Genomic DNA, 25,809 nt, shown 5'->3' on the forward strand with positions numbered 1-25,809 from the left:
AATTGTTCCCTATTCCTACTTTCTAGCTTCTGCAAAACCACTATTCATCCTTCCTTCTAAACCATAGCCAGAACCTCCCTTTTTCTGCTTCTTCTACCATGTCCTTCAGAGACGTCTTCAATGATGATCCAAAGATACCAATGTTTTTCAACAGTTGCTGCATTGATGTTCCAATAAACCCTCGATACATGACCTCCACAGGGTGATACTGATGCCAACCTGTCAGTGTTCGTGGGAGGACTAAATTGCAGACAGGAACAGGTCCAAATAAGGTTTATTACAATAACCAAAAAAGTCCAAACAGGTTAATAATCAGAAAAAATAAAAGTTCAAACCGAAATACTGGCTACTGGAAATGCTGGCAGGGCAAGGAAAAAATAAAAACAGGCAAAGGCAAGGGCAAGTGCAGGTACAAGAACAAACACAGACTGAAGGGATAATCCACAAACTCTAGAAACCGAAGGGAATATCCACATGAGTAGCCACGAAAGGAACTGACAAAGACAATAGGCAACAGAAAATGTATATAGGGAGGAAAATCAGAAGGCAAACAAGGAGAACAGTTGACACAGATTAATCAATAATGAGACTAACAAGGGGGCAGGGTCCAGAAACGAGACAGTGACAAGAAATGGATGAAGACCAAGACTGTTGGCCTCGGTGACAATCCTTGCCACTGCCGCTGCAGTGACCTCAAACATATTTAGCGGCCACATCAAGCGATGATACAATGTTAGTTAGCAACACCAGACCTTGTATTTGCCTGGGAGAGGACAATTGTCTATCTTATCCAAGCCCTCGTTCAGCTGCTTCAGAACCAACTTTGCCATATGTTTCTCTGACAGATTTGCTGTGTATTCTCTCCCTAAACTTTGAATGGGCTGCTCTACCAGCATCGGGATTCTTTCACCATCCACCTCAAACGATATCTGGTCACTTCTAATCCCCTTATGAACAGAAAGGTTACGAGACTTCGCTGGCTTGATCTTCTTCCTAGCTCATACCAAAAGTACTTCCAGCCTTTTTAAGAGTCTGTTTGTACACGCAGCAGTCTGGAGGATAATTGTGACATCATCCATATAGATGCGCAGTGCTGGCAATCTCACCACAGAACTGCCCCTCACGGGATGTTTTTTTGTTTTTGGCACCATTCAGAGTAAATTCTAGAAATACTCAAACCAGCCCGTCTGGCACCAACAATAAGTCCAGTGAGTGGCAGTTCTGTAGATGGAAATGCCTTGTTGATGAGAGAGGTCAACAGAGAATGGCTAGACTGGTTTGAACTGACAAAGTCTACGGTAACTCAGATAACCGCTGTGTCTCTCTTTCATGGTTTCACTTTAGACAGTGGTTCAGACAGCAGTAGTTGCACATTTACAGGCAATGAGAAGAGATATAGCAGCTTGCACATTTATATCGCACGGACCACTTGGTTCACGGCTTGCGGGTAAAGTCTCCACTCTCTGTACAGTAAATCTGTTCCTGTGTTATTAAGCCTGGGATGTGCGTCACGCGTAACCCCACCCCCACCCAAATTCTATCTATATGGAGCCTGTAAGACTCAGTAGCCTGCCAGGAGCAACTCAAGACACCTTTCTACCATTGCGTGGTTTCAGGAAGTGAAAAATAACTAGATACTGCATTAATTGCATAATAATTTGAACACGTTAAACAAAAACTATTAATCGCAGAAATTAACACATTACATTTCCCAGCCCTAGAAATTTTTTTTATTTTTTTTGGTTCTCAGTGCTGTTTCTAATGCTGGAACTGTCTACTTTTGATGTTTGACTTCCTCCACAGGGATTTAAAATTCAGGTCGCTTCTTTTTTGTGGTCTGTGCCACAAATCGAGGGAAGTCCAGGTGACGTGTGTCTGCTCCAGAGATACAGATGATAAGATGCTTCCTGCATGTGCAATTAGACCTCTGCAAATGATCCAGAATGCAGCAGCATGTCTGGTCTTTAGTGAACCAAAGAGAGCGCATGTTACATCATTCTTTGTCTCTCTCCACTGGCTGCCGGTTGATGCACGTATTAAATTCAAGGCTCTAATGCTGGCATACAAAACAGTCACTGGGTCTGTTCCAGCATACATAAAATCACTTATGCAGAACTACACTCCTGCCAGAAGCCAGCGGTTGGCTAAGGAACGTCGCCTTGTTGTACCAACACAAAGAGGCACCAAAACACTTTCCCGGACTCTCAGTTTCAACATACCACATTGGTGGAATGACCTTCCCAACTCAATCCGTGAAGCTGACTCACTCTCTATCTTCAAAAAAAAACAGCTAAAAACACATCTTTTCCAAGAGCACTTAACCAGTCACAAAAAACAAAATTGCACTTGTTGTTGCACTTAAATCTGTTTTGTATGCTATTCTAATGCTAGTAAAACTTTGTAATATGGCACTTTTCGTACAAATGTCTCCTTAACATGATTCGCTTATGTTTTCCTCTTTTGTAAGTCGCTTTGGATAAAAGCGTCTGCCAAATGAATACATTTAAATGTAATGTAAATAAGAGCAGAGCAGATCAGAAGCATCTTTAGTGTGTATAAAGCAACAAACACAAGATTATCATAAAATTAGCCTTTTAATGGAGGGAGAACCATGGCATTGTTCTTTCCCTGCTGTCTGGGACCCTATCCAAACACACCTGTGACCAACCAGTTAAGAAACACTGTTTTAGTGGAAGGATACCACTTTATGAATTTTATAATGAAAATGTGTGCCCTTGGTATTTTAATTGTAATGTAGTTTTGTAATGTAACAATGCCTTTTAGTGTGATAATATTCACCATAAAGCTCAGATTCTCATATTTATAGCTTAACAAACTAATATCATCTCTCTCACTCGCATAAAACAGACACAAGTTTCAAACTGAATGTTTTAGTTTTTTAATTTTACATTACTGTAATCAAAACTATAATTACAGTCAACATAAATGACAGAGAAGAGGTGCTCGACATTTCGTGAAATTACCTCCCAAAGTGAAAGTAATGTGAAAAAATCAGCCCATAGTGAGTCAACACATTTCTGTGTCTCAGTCCTTTCAACTAATGTAACTGTTTAATTATCAGTTGTGAGCTAATTGCTCTCCTGCGCAAATAACGTCAATCATTTAAATTACGTCATTGCAGCAGGACAAGTGGGATGTGATTTTAAAACATCTGCTGTTATCAACATGAAGGTTCACCCGATGGAAAGAGAAATCACAAAAGAGATCTTTTCAAACTCTCTAATGTTTCTCATGGACAGCAGTGAGATGAAATCGGCTAAAGAGAAAGTATAGAGTTTTTTATTTATTTTCTGTTGAGAAAAAGACCTCAGAAAACTGCCATGTGTCTCCTCCAGAGTTTCATAAGAGATCTCAACTACATGTATGTCTCAAACTGAGCTCAGATTTGTCAAGATGCTGATCAAACATCAGAGATCTCAATATGAACTCTTTATAAGCTATGCTAACATCCACGTTCACTTTACAGTATAGTTCTTTGTATGTCAACAATGGACTTGTGTCTATTTTCATTTCTCCTATTGGGAATTTTAGGAGCAACCTCTAAGACAAAGTTGATACTTTAAAGACACATAACTAAGATGTTCATGAAGTCTCCTGAGCTATGAAAGAGCACCTTCTGGGCAATAAAACTTTCCTCTGGGCAGAACTGTTCCAACAACAATTAAACAACACAAATCTATAGACTATGTAGCTTAAATTGGACTAAAATTACAGTTCATTCAACTGAAAGCTCACCGTAGCTCATGACGCTTTAAAAAAGCTAAACTAAACTTCTGAATTTCTTTAACATCCACTAAAACCATTTAAACAGAAACTCCCCATCTAAATGCAAGATAACAGGCTTTAAAATGACAACTTAATAGACCAATTTTTGTCAAGGTGCAATAAGGAGCAACTAAAAAGAAAACGTTAAAATCCACATGAAATAAAAATGATCTGTATTTACTTTCTTAAAGGAGACCTATTATGCCCCTTTTTACAAGATGTAATATAAGTCTCAGGTGTCCCCAGAATGTGTCTGTGAAGTTTCAGCTCAAAATACCCCACGGATCATTTATTATATCATGTTGTAAATGCCTCTTTTAGGGTGGAATCAAAAACGTGCTGATTTTGTGTGTGTCTCTTTAAATGCAAATGAGCTGCTGCTCCCCTCCTCCGACATAGCTCTGGTCTCTGTGAATACAATGAGAGACGATGCTAACTTTAGCTGCATTAGCCGTGGAATCAGCTAACAAGCACATTCAGAAAGGCGATTTGCAAACATTCACACAATATAAATTGTGATACTTACATGATATAAAGCTGGAACACGAACAGTTGGTGCTGATCCATGCTTGAGAATCACATTTTTTGTATGCTTTATATTGACACTCATTCACAAAGCAGTTCGGTGTAAAATGATTTGCACAAACATACACACATTTTTGTATGTTTTGGGGCACTTTTCCTTCAAAAACAAAACTTGTCCACTGCGTCTTCAGTGGCTCTGATGCCGGGAGTACATGAAGACTCTTATGTTCACATTTACAGCCGACAACAGAACACGTATGATGCTTACGAAGCTGAGACATTATTCTTCACACTGTATCTGCTCCAGCACGTATCTGATCACTCAGGGGAGGAGCTATGATAATAGGGTGGAGTCTGTCACCAGTCGTGGGCGTTGCCTGCTCAAACGTGATGTCACTTTAGAGCAGAAACAAAAACCGTTCATTTTGAGACACTGTTTTTGATTAATAGAAATATAAGATTTTAACATTGTAGGGTGTTTGTGTACACACACTGCCGACTCAAACACCATGTAAAAGTGAATTTTGCATAATAGATCCACTTTAAAGGAATATTCCAGGTTAAATGCAATTTCAGCTATATCGACAGCATTTGTGGTATACATTTATTTGGACTCATCCGTACTTTTCTTGGGTTACAGTGAGACACTTAAGATAGAAGTGAATGGGGCCATCGTGAGGAAATACAGTAGATCCCATCATGGAAGTAATATGATTTGAGAATCCTGTTTTATGTTCACTGGATTGTACAGCAATACCAGACTCTGAATGCTTCATTGGTGAACTTTGTTAACTTTCTGTACAAATTGAGTGCTTTGTTCCTTTCACAATTCTTCCAAATATTTTATGAAATATATTTGAAATGCGCAAGCACAAGTAAAACATCTGTTGCTACGGATGTTTGGAAGCATCAACTAGTAGCGCAGTCTAGTGCCGCTTAAATAAACGCTTTGATATTTGGAAGATAAACCGAAATGTAAATGCTTTATTTAACGTCTGATTGCTGCTAATTCGAGACCTTTGCTGGTTTGTCACGACAGCATCTGCAACATCCTTCACTCCGAGGTACCATTTTTGTCTCCATGGCAACCACAGTGCGATGGAGTCTGGCTCTGGGGGAGACGCACAAGAAAGCGCCAGAGAGCAGGCTGTTTTTCTATTATGTTCTTTCCTTCACATTACAGGCTTTGGTCTTACATTCTCTATCAATTTACGGCTGTAAGTGGCCAATGCTATTTCAGCGGTTTCAGAAGCTGAAATGGGATTCAGTGGTGGAAAATGAGTTAATTTATGTGAGTTCATACTGTGGACACTATCAGCAGGGCTCTTATAGTCTGTGTCTAGCTGGTGGATGCTGAAATTAAAGGGACAGTTCAGCTAAAAAAAATTTTTTTTTAAACAAATTATGTCAACATTTACTCACCCTCATACTGATCCAAACCTGTATGACTTTCTTCTGTGGAACACAAATGAAGAAGTTAGCCAGAGTTTTAGGAACTGACAGCCTCAGTCACCAACAATGTTTTTCCACACAATGAAAGTGAAAGGTGACTGGTGCCAACATCCTGCCTTTTGTATTCCATGGAAAATAGAACGTCATACAGGTTTGGAACGACATGATAACAGAATTGAATGTTTTTGGCTGACTATTCCTTTAAGTAAAGCTCTATTTGGAAAGGTTTTTCAGGTACCTTACTAATGCTCGCACATAAACGAAGTGTTAAATAAAGGTGTAAGTCACATGATTCATCATGGATCTAATATCTTATATATCCCATGCATATGTAAATATAATCAACCAGTCAATGGGGCTGAGGAATTCCAAAATCTTAAAGGGGAAACATTTACATTTATGCATTTGGCAGACACTTTTATCCAAAGTGACTTACAATGCACTAATTACAGGGACAATCCCCCCGGAGCAACCTGGACACAATGGTGGTGGCCGTGGGGATCGAACCAGCAACCTTCTGATTAACAGCCCTGTGCTTTAGCCACTACGCCACCACCACTCACCTCATTAAATACCAGACAATGATTGCATGCACGTTTATATATGCAAAAAACAACACCTATCAACAACTGTATTCATGTGTAAAACCCCGTATTCATGCAGACCAGCACATACAAACTGTGTATAGAGGACCAACGATATATCATAGACCTAATACATCACTACACCACACTCAAAACACTCTAGAGTCAAATCTAGTTCTTCATTCAAACCCGGGAAAGTGCTGCTTTTAAATGTCAAATCCAAAAGGCCTCTTGCTGTAAAAGTCTCCCTTACTGATAGTTTCTCTTACTGTTTCCAAACCACTAATTTTGAATGTGGAGGGGTTAGAGCTGTGTACAGATGCATAATGCACTGCCATAGGGTAATCTTTGTTTCCAATACGGATTGCATTTTTATGATCCTACAGTCTATCGTGCAATCTACGCTTAGTTCAGCCCACATAAAAACAATGACGGGTATTCAAGCCTGTAGACAACATATGTACTCTAGCAATTGATGAAGGATCTAATGGAAAAAGATTTGGTAGTAAAGACATCCACAAAAGACTTTGAGTAACATTCTCACAATGCTCATGTAACGGGAGCCAGCTGGTAGATAGCTGTGCAGTGTGTAAACCTCACTCTCCTGACCTCAAGAGGTGCACTAGCGACTGACGCTAGAGGCTGTAGCCTTTAGCCTCCTTGTTAGCGCACCCACCTCTCACGCCGGAGACGCCGGTTCGAGTCCCGTATGGAGAGGGGCGACCAGGGCCGGTTACACTAACAATGTTCCATGGATTTGTCTGTCCAACCATGTCGTTCTTTTATTTGTGGGTAAATAACTTCTCACAAGTCTGTCTTTAATAGTTGGAGCTTTCTTATAGCTCACAATTGGAAGCTCCTGGAACAATTCTCCAGCTCTTGTTGATTATCTGTTTAATATGTTGTGAGGCAGTGCTGAATTCAGTAGCAAAATACGGGCGAGTAGAGGTTTCTCTCCTGGGTTTCTATTTAAGTAGATCATCTTGTGATAGGAACGCCACTTTATTGAAAGCCAAATTCATCACCTTTTTTTCTTGCCCCTTAATGGAATTGAAAAAAGATGTTAAGCTTGAACTGAATGCAATCACTATATCGGACTATTGGAGACCTCATTCCACGGGGATTGCTCGTCAGTAAATTTCCCATCTATGGTAAAGACAACAAGGAATTCACAGAGAAATGGGAAGCCATTTGCAATAACTGTTCGTTAGATTTGATGCTGTTGTTGATTGAATAATCAAAAAAGACTGAGAGAAAGTTCAACAAGAGATCATTGAATTGAAGGACAGACTTGCTAACACTGGTGCAGCGGAGGAAAAGGAACTTTTGGAAACTCGGTTAAATAATGATTTGACTAAACTGACATAAAACCTAAAAAAAGCAGAAAGTGGATAAATTCAGGAGCAATGAGAAGGATTATATGGATGGAAAGGTGTATATCAGGAAAATATCTGAACGCAATTAACAGAAATGGCATCCGGCAAGTAGGTCACAACGCACTGAACGCTCCTTTAATCTGACCAGCAGTGATGATGATTCAAGTAGGGCTTTTTTTACATCAACAGCCAAAACAACGCAAAGATTCAATACAAAGAGCAAGATAAGGAGGGGGAGAAAAAAGGCAGCAAAACCACCAGCGACATCCCTCCACACACGGCTTTACCAAACGGACACTGTAGTAAATATATCAGGAGTTCCATTAACGGATGATGAGGTACAGGTTTTGTCAAAAGGTCTCTTATTTGCCCGTCGCTGTGACAGGGCGGAGGGCGGGGCTGGGTCGTGATTCCGCACACACGGCCCCTAATCAGGCTAATCAAGCCTCAGAGAGGGATAAAGACCGACTGGATGCTGCAGTGCGAGAGAGAGGGAGATTTACGGGCAGCTGTCCAATACCTTTGTGTGTTTGTCTTTTTGGTTCAGTTCTTCAATAATCCATTAATTATATTGCCAAGCCGGTTCTCACCTCCTCCTTTCCTCCTGGGAAGGAGGAGGGATGCACTGTAGTGGAGTCCTCACCACTACCATCCACCCCAACGAAGCAGCCGCGGCTATCCGCCGGAGGACGGAGGATCATGAATGACCCGGCCCCGCCCTCCGCCCAGTCACAGCGATGGATCAGTATCTGCTGTTGCTGGTTCAAAACAAATGATGCGTCCAAGCCTTTGTTAATAATTCAAAAATGTCACTTCAGAATTAGTATCACGGCTTGTGCTGTTTCTAACAATTTATTGGATAAACAAGGATGGATGGATGGGTGTGTGTGCTTGTGTGTGTGTGTGTGTGTGAGAGAGAGAGAGAAAGAGAGAGGAACGGAGTGTGTGCGAGCGATCACCTGTTGCCACTCCCAGGCAGAGATGCTGTCAGCTTTCTGAAGATCAGCTTTCTCTTTTAAAAAATAGTGGTCCAAGGGGGGGTATTCCTCCCTATTTCATGGTAGCCAGTGCACAAGAATCTTTCACTATAGAAACCACAATGTCTTCCGCGATTTTAAACAGCACTCATTCTGTAATTAATCAGTCTGTCGTGTCTCTCAGCTGTGATGAGCCATAATGCTGAAGTTGTTTGTTTAAAGCTGTTAAACTATTTCCTAGCTTTAGTAGTGTAGTAATACAAGGATCATGGAGAGCTGTTTTATGTAACCAATGACTGACGCAGATTCACTTCATGTCACCTAACTGGCTCATATTTACACACAGAAATTATATTTTGCCACCACCTGCTGGCTAACACAAGTAATGTCAAAATAAAAGACAAACAGTAGCTCTTAACACGTCTGCACTGCTCTTACACTTTAGTTTAGAACAGCATGAACACAAGCGGAGTGACACACACACAGTGAAGCGTCCGAGTGCTGATGCTGTCAGACCATCAGTGCTCATGGAGCATCTCTCGTCCAATCAGATTCGAGGACCGGAACTAACTGTTGTATTTAAATGAACAACAAACTGAAGTGATACTCCTGCAGGAGATAATAGGGACGCTCCAATTACTCACCATGTGTTCAAATCAAAAGCATCATTTATGCCACCCACACAGAATTCTTCAATTAACACTTTTGCCAAAAAGGTTAATTATGATGTTGATCTGCTGTTTAAAAAGGGTTTCACACCAACAATCTAACAAAAAAAGAGCAAGGTGCCTTGAATTCTCTTGCAACAAATAAATGCACAAGACAAGGATGGAAGTATTAGAGCATTGAGACACTATGTAAGATCAAGGTCAATAGAAGAGAGTCTTCATTCTAACACTTATGGAATATGGAAGATAGCTTCTTTTAGCAGATCAGGGGCAATGCTATAGGAGCTTGCTTTGCCCCTAATTACACCAATCTGTTTTTTGGGCCTTTGGGAAGGGGGGTTTGTCTTCCAATGCTGTTGCGAATCCTTTCCATAATAAGATAAAGTGGCGGACCAGATGTATTGATGACATTTGCATGATTTCTGAAGGAAGTGAACCCGAATTATGCATTAAAAAAATGCTTTTTTTAATTATACAAACCGCAATATCAAATTGAGCCTTGAATATAGCTTGAAAAAAATTTACTTTTTAGATTTAACCATTCATAAGGACCAAGATGGATACCTTCATACCTCACTCTTTAGAAAAAGCACTGATCGTAATACTATTTTGCATGCAAAGAGTTTTCACCCTAAACATCTTAAGGGCTGTATACCTCTCGGACAATTTCAAAGACTAAGACGCATATGTGATCAAGATCAGGTCTTCAAACATCTTGCCACAGACATGACAGATCGCTTTAGAAACGGAGGATACCAGAAAAAAGTGTTGGATTTGGCTTTCAATAAAGTGGCGTACCTATCACAAGATGATCTACTTAAAAAGAAACCCAGGAGAGAAACCTCTACTCGCCCAGTATTTTGCTACTGAATTCAGCACTGCCTCACAACATATTAAACAGATAATCAACAAGAGCTGGAGAATTGTTCCAGGAGCTTCCAATTGTGAGCTATAAGAAAGCTCCAACTATTAAAGACAGACTTGTGAGAAGTTATTTACCCACAAATAAAAGAACGACATGGTTGGACAGACAAATCCATGGAACATTGTTAGTGTAACCGGCCCTGGTCGCCCCTCTCCATACGGGACTCGAACCGGCGTCTCCGGCGTGAGAGGTGGGTGCGCTAACAAGGAGGCTAAAGGCTACAGCCTCTAGCGTCATACGCTAGTGCACCTCTTGAGGTCAGGAGAGTGAGGTTTACACACTGCACAGCTATCTACCAGCTGGCTCCCGTTACATGAGCATTGTGAGAATGTTACTCAAAGTCTTTTGTGGATGTCTTTACTACCAAATCTTTTTCCGTTAGATCCGTCATTAATTGCTAGAGTACATATGTTGTCTACAGGCTTGAATACCCGTCATTGTTTTTATGTGGGCTGAACTAAGCGTAGATTGCACGATAGACTGTGGGATCATAAAAATGCAATCCGTATTGGAAACAAAGATTACCCTATGGCAGTGCATTATGCATCTGTACACAGCTCTAACCCCTCCACATTCAAAATTAGTGGTTTGGAAACAGTAAGAGAAACTATCAGTAAGGGAGACTTTTACAGCAAGAGGTCTTTTGGATTTGACATTTAAAAGCAGCACTTTTCCGGGTTTGAATGAAGAACTAGATTTGACTCTAGAGTGTTTTGAGTGTGGTGTAGTGATGTATTAGGTCTATGATATATCGTTGGTCCTCTATACACAGTTTGTATGTGCTGGTCTGCATGAATACGGGGTTTTACACATGAATACAGTTGTTGATAGGTGTTGTTTTTTGCATATATAAACGTGCATGCACAGTCTTAAATATTCAGTATTATATTGATTAGGCTGTGGTATTTAATGAGGTGTTTCCCCTTTAAGATTTTGGTATTCCTCAGCCCCATTGGCTGGTTGATTATATTTACACCTGTGACCCATTTGTGCCTGACACACTCTGAGGAAGACTGTTTGCTGATATGCATCAGTCACTGTTTTTATTTGTTTCCTGATGTGATTAGCCAATTGATAATAAAGGCTTTTTACATTTTCTACCAGAAGAAGTGCCTTGGACTATTTCCTCTGAATTCCCATGATTGAAACCCAACGAATTGAGCACCGTCTGGGATCCTACCCAACGCGGTCCTTGCAGCAAGCAGCACTCCATAATATATTTCATCTATTCACCCCGTGTTATATTGAAAGCACCATCACAACACATTATTTGATGTTATACATATTGAATTTAATCCCTTCGATTCATTTTTGACCCGAGAGAGGTAGATAATCATTTTTAAATACCACATAGTTTTTAGTATGTAAACCAAACTTTGTGACTGTCCAGACTATCAAAATACACTTAAAGGGGTAGTTCACCCAAAAATGTAAATTCTTACATTATTTACTCACCCTCATGACATCCCAAATATGTATGACTTTCTTTCTTCTACAGAACACAAATTAAGATTTTTAGAAGAATATCTCAGCTCTGTTGGTCCATACAATGCAAGTGAATGGTGACCAGACCTTTTTGGCTCCAAAAATCACATAAAGGAAACATGAAAGTAATCCATAAGTGGTTAAATCCATATATTCAGAAGTGATATAATAGGTATGGATGAGAAACAGATATTTATGTAATTTCTTTACTCCATCTTTGACCAGCTCCTACCAGTAGGTGGCTGAATGTAAAAGTTAAAATGTAGATTTACAGTCAAAAATAAATAATATTGTTCTGTTTCTCACCCACACTTATCATAATGCTTCAGAAGACATGGATTTAACCACTGTAGTCTTACAGATTACTTTTCTATTGCCTTTTGGACTTTTAAAGTTGTGGTCACCATTCACTTGCAATGTATGGACCAACAGAGCTGAGATATTCTTCTAAAAATCTTAATTTGTGTTGTGCAGAAGAAAGAAAGTCAAACACATCTAGGATGGCATGAGGGTGAGTAAATGATGAGAGAATTTACATTTTTGGGTGAACTGTCCCTTTAATTCAAATTTTTTTAATAAACGTGTTTAAGAGATATTTTGCGATCGTGGGCCAAAGTTGACTTTACACATAACATAACATGGAGTTTCTTTACATGGATTAATTTGATTTTTTCTTATAAACACTTTACTAAAATTAAGCATCTTTCTCATACACTTAAAAACACTATTTTGTATCCAACTGGGACTGTTTATTGTTTACAAACACACACATACACATACACATACACATACACACATAGTCACACCCAGACACACACACACACACACACACACATTCCTGCACAAAACAGACATGACAGATGTAACAAACATAACAAATAAACTAAATCAAAGTTTCATGCACACATTAGTCTAAACAGAGCTTGAAAGAGGAAATTGTCCACCTTTTACAAGAAGGGAGTAGAACAGGGGGCTGTCCTTGGTTAAATAAACTTAAATATGGACCAGAGTTTCTTGTCTTTCAGTCAAAAGTCCGGCTACACAAGACTAATGGTAAAGCGAAAAGATCTGAGAGGTCACTCGAGGTCACTCAATCTGTACCTGTTCCTTGATTTCCTGCAGCTTGTTGCTCTGTTCACGTATGTCATGCAAGAGCTGAAGAGCTTTATCATCTTCCTGCGACACCTCCATACGGGCCTGCTCTAAACTGCGCTTCAAACTCTAAAACACACAACACAAAGAGTTTGAACAGCAGTTCAGATCGTGTGATAAACACACATCCAAACACATGCAGTATACCCACGCTGCACTCTGTGATGTAGGTGGCCAGGTCTTGTTCTAAGATGGTCCGCTGGGTTTCTGACGCTTTGAGTTCTACGTCCTTCTGCTGGAGAACTGACTCCAAGTCAGACATCTTACGCTGTACTTTTGATATCTCTTGCTCCATCTTTCAAATCAACACAGAGGAAACAGAGATTTGTGAGTAGATCAGGGCTGCTTGACATCAAGACACTTTTAAAGACCCCATGAAATCAAAATTGTAGTTGTGTGGCTTTTGTCTGCTAGCGTTGAAGCGCTAGTGCTAATGTACTCTTAAAAGTTGATAAAAATGCATCTTTATCAGATATCCACATTTAAATATGCACACTATATATGTGGCTTTTATCGGTTAGCATTGAAGCCATTTATATGCAAGTGTGCTCTTAAAATGTGATCAAATATACACATTCGAAATGTCTCCAAGGAAAATGTACCAAAAAATATTGATGACTCATCTTGCACTACACAGATTTTTGTCCAATCAAAATCTCTCTAGACTGAAACTGTCCCTCCTCCTAATACCAACTGCATTTGATTAGCAAGTAGCACATCCAACCCGATCTCATGATAATTCGTACATAATTTACGAGTTGGCTATTTCGTATGGTCTCGCACGATGTTGTTCGCGTAAACTCGTAGCACTTTATCGCGGGCAAATGCCCGGATGGCTAATGAGGTCCACGGATGGAGCGTTAAGGACATGCTTATTAATATTATCCCCTTACCCAAACCCCTTATGTAAACTTAACCAATCAGTAGAGTGTGCATGATTCTCATTGTACCGCCTAAACTTCCTGCTTCATTAGGGGTTCTGTCTCTATGTAAAATGCATTTTATTTTATTGGTCTTTTGGCCAATCTAAGATGATGTTTTTGTAATGTCCCTATAAAAAATACGAATAAAATAAATTATTTGCATGGGGTCTTTAAGGAACTGAATGCTTTATGTAGGCATACAGCTGCAGGCATACCTTATAATATGTGTCTTTGCGTCCTCTGGAAGCCTCACTTTTGAAGGTCTTGTTCTTGTTTTGTGCTTGTAGACTTATAGTCAAGGTCTGAATGGACTTGCCCTTTAAAAAAGAACAAAAAGGAAAAGTAAACAATAAGAAACTTTAAAGGGACAGTGTGGAGCAGAGGGGAGGGGGCGGGCACATAAAGGAAAGCACATAAAAGGAAAACACAAAAGTAATCCATACGATTCCAGTGGTTAAATCCATGTCTTCTGAAACGATATGATAGGTGTTGGTGAGAAACAGATCAATATAGATTTTTTTTTTTTTACTGTAAATCTCTACTTTCACTATCACATTCTGAAAGTGAAAGTTGAGATTTATAGTAAAAAAGGACTTAAATGTTGATCTGCTTCTCAACCAAACCTATTATATCGCTTCCCCTGGAGTCTAATGGAAAACTTTTACGCTGCCTTTATGTGCTTTCTTTAGCTTAAATTTCTGGTCACCATTCACTTGCATTAAGAGAAACTACAGAGCTGAAATATCCTTCTAAAAACCTTCATTTGTGTTCAGCAGAAGCAAGAAATTCATGCACATCTCGGATGGCATGAGGGTGAGTAAATGATGAGAGAATTATCATTTTTAGGTGAACTATCCCTTTAATTACATCATGTACTATGTACATTTCAGAAAACTAAAGAGCTCCAACAATTAGAGTAAAAACAACAAAAGTGAAACACTACAATTATAAAACTGCACACGAACCCCCAATTCAGAGAGACCTAAAAAACATGATAATTCAGATCTGGCTGAAAAACATCCAGCCAGGTGCATTATTTTATTGTCAAACTAGATTTTTATGTTTTTGAAGCAAATGTGAGTGGTATTTGCCCACGCACAACACGGTTGCTAAGGTGTTTTGTTTTTTAAGTATTGCTATGTGCACATTAGAGCACTCTGGGTGGATTCTTTCTCAAAGTAATCAATATTTTCATCTTTGTTTTTCATAAAAATATCTAAAGATCTTTAAAAAAGTTAATCTACCTGATAAGCAAAACTGCATCTGACAGTATGGCTTGTTTAAAAAATATCTTGAATTAAGTTTATTTTTCCTGCCCCATTAGCAAATTGTTGTTTCTTCTTTTATGCACAAATCTAACTGAGCTTTATGCCTAAAGCAAGAAGAAGAAATAAAACAAGTCTCATGACAACTCATAATCAATTGGAAAAGATGGCGAAATCAAAAGATATCTTATGACTTTTATTCACACAGAGACCAACCAATCAACAAACAGATATTCAAATCGTTACAATACAGACATAACATTTTAGCTTGCCTCCAATTTAACACTTATTAGGTTTAGGATTTGGGTAAGGGGTTAGACTTTATGGTTCTGTTTATGTTTGAGCTAGTAGTTTAACTTAAAATGTTAAAGGTTGCCTAGGCCGAGCCTGCTGCTGACCGGCAGGAGGCAGAGTCTTCTACAGCAGCAGTACTTCCCTCCACAGGGAAGAGGAGGAGGGTGCCCAACGTGACAGCGCCCACGCCTGCCACAGCCAATGAGCCAGCGCCCATGCCTGCCACGGCCAATGAGCCAGTGCTCCCGGCAATGGAAGCCATTCACCAGTCGCTGCCAGCACTCCCAGCCACGGAGGCCTTTCCCAGTTGCTGTCAGTGCTCTTGACCATGGAGGCCGTTCACCAGTCACTGCCTGTGCTCACAGCCATGAAGCCTGTTCCCCTGCCACTGCACATGACAACAGAGGCATTCTCCAGTCACTGCCAGCACTCCCGGCCATGGAGGCCATTCCGCAGTCACTGTCTAAGCTCACAGCTATTCACCTGTCAATGCCAGCACCCACGACCATTGAGGTCATTCCCCTATCACTGCCAGTGCCCATGATTATGGCAGTCATTCCCCTGTCGCTGCCTGTGCTCACAGCCACAAAGGCTGTTCTCCTGTCACTGCCAGTGCCAGTCCCCCTGGCCCCAGAGACCATTCCCCTGTCACTGCCTGTGCTCACAGCCACTGAGACTGTTCCCCTGTCCCTGCCAGTGCTCACGACCAAGGAGACCGTTCCCCAGTCTTTGCCAGCGTTCATGGTCATGGAGGTCATTCCCCTGCCATGGCCGGTGCACGAACCTTCCACGGCTCCACCCCCTAAGCCGTTCCCTCCTGAACCCTGTCCAGTGGCCGCCGCCCAGTCCTCTGATCCCCGTCCAGCAGTCGCCGCCCAGTCCTGTGATCCCTGTCCAGCAGCCAAAGGCTAATCCCGTCACTGACAGTGCCCCCGGCCACAGAGACCATTCCCCTGTCACTGCCTGCGCTCACAGCCACTGAGATTGTTCCCCTGTCCCTGCCAGTGCTCACGACCAAGGAGGTCTTTCCCATGTCACTGCCTGTGCTCACAGCCACTGAGAATGTCATGGAGGTCATTCCCCTGCCATGGCCGGTGCACGAACCTTCCACGGCTCCACCCCCTAAGCCGTTCCCTCCTGAACCCTGTCCAGTGGCCGCCGCCCAGTCCTCTGATCCCCGTCCAGCAGTCGCCGCCCAGTCCTGTGATCCCTGTCCAGCAGCCAAAGGCTAATCCCCTGTCACTGACAGTGCCCCCAGCCACAGAGACCATTCCCCTGTCACTGCCTGTGCTCACAGCCACTGAGATTGTTCCCCTGTCCCTGCCAGTGCTCACGACCAAGGAGGTCTTTCCCATGTCACTGCCTGTGCTCACAGCCACTGAGAATGCCTTTGCCCTGAGACCTCCTCCCAGGCTGCCAAACCCCACCTTTGCCCTGAGGCCTCCTCCCAGGATGCCAGACCCTACCTTTGCCTTGAGGCCTCCTCCCAGACTGCCAGACCCTGCCTCCGCCCTGAGGACCCCGCCCCTTTCCTTAAGTTCCCTCCCTGATTTCCCTCGATTCCCTCCCTTTCTGTTGTGTTTTCTGTTAGTGCTTGTTTTGTCTGTCTTGTGTATTGTTTGATGTTTCCGTTTTGGGATGCCGGGAGACGTCCCTTTGGGGGGTGGGGGGGTGTACTGTCATGGTCCTGTCACTCTGTCAGAAAAATTTCAATAACAATAACCCACATCGCATGGCCCTTCCTCATAACTGTAGACTAAGTATTCTGTGCAGTAAATGCATACAAGTTCAACAGAGAGTGTATAGTGCAGTCTATTTTTAACACGCCCAATCATATTAGATATGCACAGACTGTTTCAAACTGTCAGTCTATACTTGGCATCCTCGGAGAAGGAGAGAAGAAATGAACTACAGAATAAAAGAGCTCCTATTAAAAGCACAAGCACCTCTCCTACTCCTCCACATCATCATCTCTCTCTCTGGCATTCTCACTCAGTCGCCTGCGGCTTTACAATTCACTCCTCACAGAGTTAGGAGGCTTACCGATTACATAACACACACACACACACACACACACACACACACACACACAGAGACACACATGCATGCCAAGCCCAAAAGACGCTTATGGAATTGCTGTCCAAACTCAAAGCAGCGGTTTGAACTCATGTTCATATTCATAGAAATGTGCTGCCTACAGGAACGCACAAACACACAAACACACACACACACACACACACACACACACTCTCAATACCAAAACCTGTCGAAGGTCTCGTGGCTCATACAGAGTTTCACACATTTGCACAACAGGCTAAAAACTGTGAAGTATTCTAAACACACATACACACACTGCATGTGTCAAACGAGTGTTTAACAATCGCACATGTTCACAGCTATTGTATTTGAAACAATGGATGATGTCACTGGAACCAAAATATGATCTACGTCAGATAACGATCACCATATGCACCATATATTTATAAAGTATTAAAGTATAATGGAAGATCATACAGTGGCCAACAAAAGTATTTGGACGCCTGTGCCACACTTAAAAAATATGTGAATTAGGGATGGGCGGATCAATCCTAAAGATTGATACTGTACCTCAGATCCTGATGTTGTATCAAGAAGATCGATATACTCACATACAAATCAATAATTAAGGTTTTTAATCAACTAATCATATTATTAAGTATTATGTACTAACACTTGTTGCATTCCATATGTTATTTTTTTATATATAAGCAAATAGTTGCATCTGATTGGATCTTTCCACAATCATAGATAGCGCTCATTTGTGAACTGTAAAAATATTCAAATATTTCTGTTTTTATTAATAAACATTAAGGATGTTGGCCGGAGAATCGGGGCAGCGGGGGCGGTATTGCACTCACTCTATCGCACCGTTGTCACGAAAAGAGAACTGAGCCGGAAGGCAAAGCTCTCAATCTACCGGTCAATTTTTGTTCCTACCCTCACCTATGGTCATGAAGGATGGGTCATGACCGAAAGAACTAGGTCGCGAGTACAAGCGGCCGAAATGGGCTTCGTCAGAAGGGTGACGGGCTTCTCCCTTAGAGATAGGGTGAGGAGCTCAGTCATCCGTGAGGAGCTCGGAGTAGAGCCGCTGCTCCTTTGCGTTGAAAGGAGTCAGTTGAGGTGGTTTGGGCATCTGGTAAGGATGCCCCCTGGGTGCCTCCCTAGGGAGGTGTTTCAGGCACGTCCAGCTGGGAGGAGGACTCGGGGAAGACCCAGGACTAGGTGGAGAGATTGATGATGTGTGTCATTTTTTATGGGAAAATACAGTATATTCCCGTATTCCACCATAATATGCAGAGAAAACTATACATAAGCCATTTGTATTGTAGGTTGATTTCCCCCCAAAATAGCAACACTGTGGCGATATCAAACATCCCTCTGTTTGAGCATCCCAACCAGCCATCCAGAGCAACATTGACACCCTATTGGCTTAAGTCTGGGGCGGGTCTATCCGCTTAGCTGACCAATGAAAGATGAGGGCAAGTTTTTGTGGAAGCATTTTGAAAACAATCCTTATTTTTGCAATTCTGTTTGATGACACTATAGGAGTGCAGCCATTACACACTTGTTTTCACAACTTAACATTATCGTTAAGTTGTGATATTCAATGAACCCTGATACATTTGAAACTAGAATCTTACATAGAGAGTGGAAAGTTAAACAAGCACTTTCTGTGTAAAGATGTTAAAGCATTTTCTCTTTTCTTCTCAATAATGTCTTAGCCTCAAAAAATCAATGAAAATGTTGTTTTTACATTCTGAGAGTGTTGACTCTGTGGCTCTTGCTCACATTGAGATTCAGCAGAGATCAATTTGACTTTTGTCCAGAACTGACGAACTGTCCTGACATCAAAGATAATAAAAAAAGTGAGACTGTAATAATTAGTGATTTTCTCTCACCCTTTAAAACAATCTGCACTCAATCAGCTATGAACCATCCATACATCCATCCATCCATCCATCTTCAACTGCTTATCCGAAGTCGGGTCGCGGGGGCAGCTGCTCCAGCAGGGGGCCCCAAACTTCCCTATCCCGAGCCACATTAACCAACTCTGACTGGGGGACCCCGAGGCGTTCCCAGGCCAGTGTGGAGATGTAATCTCTCCACCTTATCCTGGGTCTTCCCCTGCAGGTTATTTCACACATGCAAATGTGGACGCAGAAATGTGTTCATACATCTGAAGCCAGCTGGAAGCATAATTTAGTATGCAGCAAATCAATGCAGTGTTTCAGGAGAGAGCATGTTTTAATTATTTTGATCTCGCGGCTAATACTGATCTCTGGGGGGGCATCACAAGAGACATTCAGCTGTAAAGTACAAAGAAACAAATCACAAACTCTGAACAAATGGGAGGAAAATCACAAAACTGCTCAAAGTCTCATATTTGAAATGTTCTGACACACTGATGTGCCTAAAACCATGAATGAATAATCCATCGCTGATAATGTAACATCATGTTTGTTGAACATGAACATTAGCTGGCGATGACTGACAACTCAGGTCAAGTCACTGTGTTGAAATGTTCAATATGAGAACAACAGACTCTCAACAGAACATTTTTAGCAATTATCTGTCAAAAAAGATTGCAGGAAGTGTACATAAAAGGTTTTTAATCACTGTAATTGTTGCTACATTTTTACTCACACACATGCATGCATCAGGTGTAAATGTAATGCACTGAGTTCAATCCCACATAAAGAAACACTTTTAGTGTCTAAATTGAAAATAGCCATCTGTCTCTCCTCATCTCCATGACCACAGGACAGATGCTGTCTGCTCAGCTGCTCACTACGCCTGATCAACGCTCAAGAGCGAGTGCTCACGTCAATCATTTATTTCCCCATAATAACATTCAGATGTGTGTGTGTGTGGGATCATGTTTCACAGCAGATGAAAAGCTCTCTAGGATTACAGTACCAAGCACTCGCATCACGACACACTGCAGGCTGCATGAAATCATCTCACTGTCAAACTCTTCAAACAGCTCTGCAGAAATATTAATGAGGATCAAGTCTTTAAATAAAGAACAGCACATAATTAATGAGAGGCAAATGATGTATCAAGAATTATATGAATGCAATGCTTATATCTAGATAGACAGACAGGCAAACAAACACTAGATAAATACAGTAGATGAAAAAATTCAAATGTAAACAAACCTGAAGAAAGCCTTTGACCTGCTTTAAGTTGCTCTCTCTATCTTTGTCTATATCTATCTATCTTTATATCTGACTATCTATGTGACTTTCTGTCTGACCATCTATCAAGCTACCTAGGTGGCGGTTTGTCTTACGGTAACGTCTGTATAACCGTCGATCTTTAATATTTTAAAACCAGTTTAAACTTTTAGACAAGGCTTTGTCAAGTCAGTCTTAATTAACTTTACCAATCAAGTTTTTGGAACTTTTGCATAGTCGACATGTCCTGATTATAGTCCATATAAAACTATATTAAACAGTTTTTTGCTAATTATTTTATAGTTATTATGGATGCAGCTTTGATGACCTCATATTAACTAAAAGGATACATGGAATATTTGTTCCTTTAAAAATGATCTTGTCACACCACAGGACTTCTGAAATGAACTAGGCCAAAAAGGTGTTTAAAATGGAGAAAAAGTGACCAGCTACAGAACCTAAGATATACAGTTTATAATTTACCTTATGGGTTCATATATACGTTAACATGAAATATTGATGTTGGTTAAAAAAATAGCAACGTTGTGGTATGTGTCCAAATACATTTTTGGTATTTGATTGTATATGTGTCCAAACACAATCCAAAAACGTTTTTGGATTCTTTCTGAGGAGCTTGATGTAGAATAGAAAAATGCAACTATATCTGTCTTTAGTGCAGAGAGAGAGAGAGAGAGAGAGAAAGTGGTGGGATATGCTGTTTCCATAGAAATAAGTCCGTTCTGTCACCTTTTTGCTGCACTTTTCCTGATACATTTTTATGTCACCAGCACTCTACACCCACATACTGTACTTTTCATTTTTAATATGATACAGAGCAGCTACCTGTACTACACAGCCTGAATCCAATCAATTCTTCATGTTCAGAGGACTACAGTAGTGGCCACTCATGCAAATCATGCCACATTGCTAGGGTGTTGTGTGTGGGGTTGTCAGGGCGACGCTGTGCAGTTGTTTGGGTGTTGCTAGGCGGTTGCTTACTCCCCCAAATAAAAAAAGAAATGGTTCCGGTCCTTCCTTCATTGCACATTTATGGTATTGGATTGTTGCAGGGTGAGATGCATGAAATCTCTTCCTGCTAGAACTACACTTATGCTTCCATTTCTTAACCCTAACCCTAAGTATAAGCAATATTAGTAATGATTTCTTGCCTTTCACTTGCAAGAAATTCATATTTTTGGTAGTCTTTTTAAAGGTCTCTAAACATGCTGAAAACTGAAGTGTGTAATTTCTGCACCACTAGCGTCACCAAACAGAATGTAATGCAACAGTCTGGTTCTAGAAGTAAAAATCACAATCCTTTTTTACCATGGGGAATTGATAATTAATGATAGCTTTGTAGGGAACAGTATGTGTGTGTTAGGAATAAAATTAAACTAACCCTGAAACTAACCGAATGTGGATGTACACGTCACAGACTAAAGTGCTGCATACCTCCATCATTATGTAGGGAAATTTATAACGGAATTAGCCATGTTCGACAACCATTATAAGAAAGTTAAATGACAAGTAATTCGATTATTTGTCTGAATAAAATTCTCAACCATTAAAATTGTAATACAACGTCTTGTTGTATCCGCTCACAATTTCTATTGTAAGGAATTTGCTTTAATAAGGGAATTATGATTAATTCACCTTTTGGAGTAATATTATTCTCATGGCTCAAATATTTTAGGTATTGCTTGAGGGCTGGATCTTTGAAAAAATCAAGTGATGAGATTATTTATCAAATTATACCACAGTCAAATTATCTTTGAATACAAACAAGACTTTATTGCTATAATAAACATAAAAAACTAATCTAACACACAAACATGAAACAGGTTGGTGAATAAAGTGAACAGAGTGACTTGGATGGAAATGATCTATATAGAGAAAAGGAATTTTATGAATCTGTAGGCAATTCCTTAAGAACATTGATCCTTTTTTGAGTCTAAATCGATTTGCAATCGGATTACCCAAAGTATTTAAATAAAACCAGCACTTTCAGCAAAAAGAGCTGTACTTCTGTAACTGCCGTTGCATTTCCTTACGTTGCTTGATTCTTTATAGAAGTGGTGGTGTAGTGAGCTAAAGCACATAACTGTAAATCAGAAGGTTGCTGGTTCGATCCCCACAGCCACCACCATTGTGTCCTTGAGCAATGCACTTAACTCCAGGTTACTCCGTGGGGGTTTGTCCCTGTAATAAGTGCACTGTAAGTCGCTTTGGATAAAAGCATCTGCCAAATGCATAAATATAAATGTAAAGGTTATAGAAAGTTTGGGTGGTGCCATCAATGTTTTGGACATCTGTTAAGATAGTGGATTGTTTGTTGTCTGTTGCATCGATGGATGCTGAGGTGGGCTTGGAAACGAGACCTTCCGCATAGAAGACTGATCACCTTGACTCCTGTCACGTGAGTGTGTGTCATTCCGCAGAGAAGTGAAGGGCTTCCTCTGAGCTTTATTCCGAATCTTTCTGGACTTCTACATTACACGGAACTTGAGGGACAAGAGGCTACAAGCCATGAGAGCCAAAGCGCAGAGCTGAAGAGGAAGTGGGGCATAGAGAAGCCAGGGGCCTTCCTCCTTGGTACCAGAATTTTTGCGTTGAGATTGGCCACACCCCAAAGGTGTCCTGAGCCAATCAGAAGTGCCTTTTCAGAGGCATATGGTAATTTCTGCCCCTCCTTCTGATTGGTGATGCATGAGCTTTTGTCTGTGAAGACTCCCATTTCCCGCTCAGAACAGGGCAATATTTAATCATGAACTTTTCTATCTTGAAAACGGTGCAAGAGACATCTGTTAACATCAACATTCTCTACGTATACAAGCAAGCATTTACATACTGAATATGACATACTTTCATGAATATACCACATGTAAGTAACAATACATGAAAATACCTGATTACAAATCATAATGGTTAATTCATTGGTTTTACAACATGGAAAATACATTACACATTACCAGATGTGGTTCATCTCATTTAGCTGGGCCATGGCAGACTTTAGGGAGCCATATTGTCAGCTCTTTGTTTTATGGCACTGAGGAATTTCTGTTTTAATTCTTCTTAATTTCCTTCTGCCGGGCTACTAAGATCCTACAACTTATAAACCTTTAAAGACAGACCTACCGTGAGCTCCAAAGTTGTTAATTGATGGTATATGATTTTGTTGAAGACATCAGTCTGTTATGAATCCATTTTTTAAAAGTATATGTGACGCTCTTGTTCTACCCGCTCCGTACTCGAACCTAGGTCTCCGGCGTCCGTCTTGAGGTCAGGAGAGTGAGGTTTACACACTGCACAGCTATCTACCAGCTGGCTCCCGTTACACTCACCCCCCTAATCCTCCCATCCGGGTCACGGCACCAATGTGATGCTCTTGTTCTACCCACTCGAACCGAGGTCTCCGGCGTGGGAGGCGGGTGCTCTAACAAGGAGGCTAAAGGCTACAGCCTCTAGCGTCAGTCGCTAGTGCACCTCTTGAGTGAGCTGGCTCCCGTTACATATGTTTAATAGTACATTTCCTGCAGAAGAACTACACTACCCATGATCCTAAAGAGAAAGATCCACCAAAATGTTATTACAAAAGAGCTCTTCAGCGACCACCCAGTTGCATGACGCACCGTGTCTTCCGTTGGTTGTACAAACTGATAGTCCCACTTTAGACTTGCACAATTGGTGGAGCCAATGTAGTTGTATCAGGCTGGTTGGGACACTCAAACAAAAAGAGGAATGTTTTGAAAAAGTCACAGTATTAAACTTTCAGGTAAATTCAACCTACAAATGGCTTTCTTATAGTTGTCTCTAAATATTATTTGAGTTTGAACATTTAATAAATTACACACATCAGCTTTCAAAAATGATCAATCTAACTAATAAGTGAAACTGCACAAGTTATTTGGGCTTGTTTTCAAAGAATATACTGTGAATTATTCTCAACCCACTGGCTGTTGGTTTTAAGCATATCTCTAACAGTGAGGTTTATGTTGAAAAGAAATAGTAATGGTGACAGTGATGCTTGCCTTTGCAAACAGTCTATAATATTCAAGTCTATTGAATTTCATCACTGAAGACTACAGCATAATATTCCAATATTCCAGACAGTATTTGAGACAGACAGATTGCACTTAGATTACTTATAATCAGTGAAGTTGTGATGTTGTGCGCACACGCAGTGTTGTGACACACAGCAAGAGTTCACATGCTGACACTGTTGGCATCTGTGCTGGCACCAGCAGTCTAAACTCGCTGGCCTCACTGCACCCATCTGAGATGCCACCTGGACTTATTTTCGGTTTTTATCAGACCACTCGTGCCAATATGTTATGAGGAGGTGCATATTTATAACCATCAACACTAAAATGTACTCCATAACTTGAACACAAACACACACAATTCTTCTATTGTAAGCAGATAACATTATATTCACCACTTGAACATACAAATATCCTAAAAAAATGATATTATGTTAGCATACTGCCTAACATCTCTTTTTGTGTTGAATGTGGGTTTGGAACAACATGCGGATAAATAAATGATGACAGAATTTAAATTATTGGGTGAAATCTTTTAGTTTCTCTCTGTGCTCCGGTAAACTCCACTGACAAACTCATATTATGATTACAATAGCATCAGTGATACTCACTTAAAAGTGACCAGAGTGAGCTGCAGTTCTGATGTGGATCCACTTTAGAGAGGACAGATCCGCAGGAGGGAAGCCCAAGAGTGTTGAGTCTTCCTGGGCAGCCATGAGCTTTGAGACGGGCATCTGTGGATGGAGGTATCTGGAGGAGTCATTCTCAGGGAGTTCTTGAGTTGTGATGGAGAGGGAAAACAGATACAGTGAGGAGTGAGCTGAGGAGAGAAGTGAGCTGTATCCGAGAGAAGACAGCAAATCGAGCACAACGCTCTCCTCTCTCTCTCTCCACTGCAGAAGCTCTATCTCTCTCTCTCTCTCTCTCTCTCTCTCTCTCTCTAATCACAGTAATACAAGCACTCACTGTCGAAACTCAGGACTCTCTCTCTCTCTCTCTCTCTCTCTCTCTCTCTCTCTCTCTCTCTCTCTCTCTCACTCACTCAAAACCAGTATCTCATATCTAAATTGTATTCTTTGCGCTCCGCTGATTCTGTACATCATTATTTATTCCCAAGGTAATATGCACTGAATATATT

At 40.9% G+C, this 25,809-nt stretch overlaps 1 protein-coding gene across 1 annotated transcript in view; it reads right to left on the reverse strand.

Moving 5' to 3' along the window:
- The window catches only part of LOC127630490 (citron Rho-interacting kinase), an 81,266-nt gene extending 55,727 nt beyond the window's left edge, over nt 1-25,539 (reverse strand). The window contains exons 1-4 of the mRNA XM_052108056.1: nt 25,283-25,539; nt 14,069-14,170; nt 13,082-13,225; nt 12,880-12,999 (exon numbers count right to left, since the gene is read on the reverse strand). Of these exons, the coding sequence (XP_051964016.1) occupies nt 12,880-12,999; nt 13,082-13,225 (264 nt within the window). The 5' untranslated portion in view covers nt 14,069-14,170; nt 25,283-25,539. The remainder of the gene's footprint in view (nt 1-12,879; nt 13,000-13,081; nt 13,226-14,068; nt 14,171-25,282) is intronic.
- Between the last annotated feature and the right edge of the window lie 270 nt (nt 25,540-25,809).

The sequence above is a fragment of the Xyrauchen texanus genome, chromosome 37, assembly GCF_025860055.1.
Source record: "Xyrauchen texanus isolate HMW12.3.18 chromosome 37, RBS_HiC_50CHRs, whole genome shotgun sequence".
NCBI classification, from domain to species: Eukaryota; Metazoa; Chordata; class Actinopteri; order Cypriniformes; family Catostomidae; genus Xyrauchen; species Xyrauchen texanus.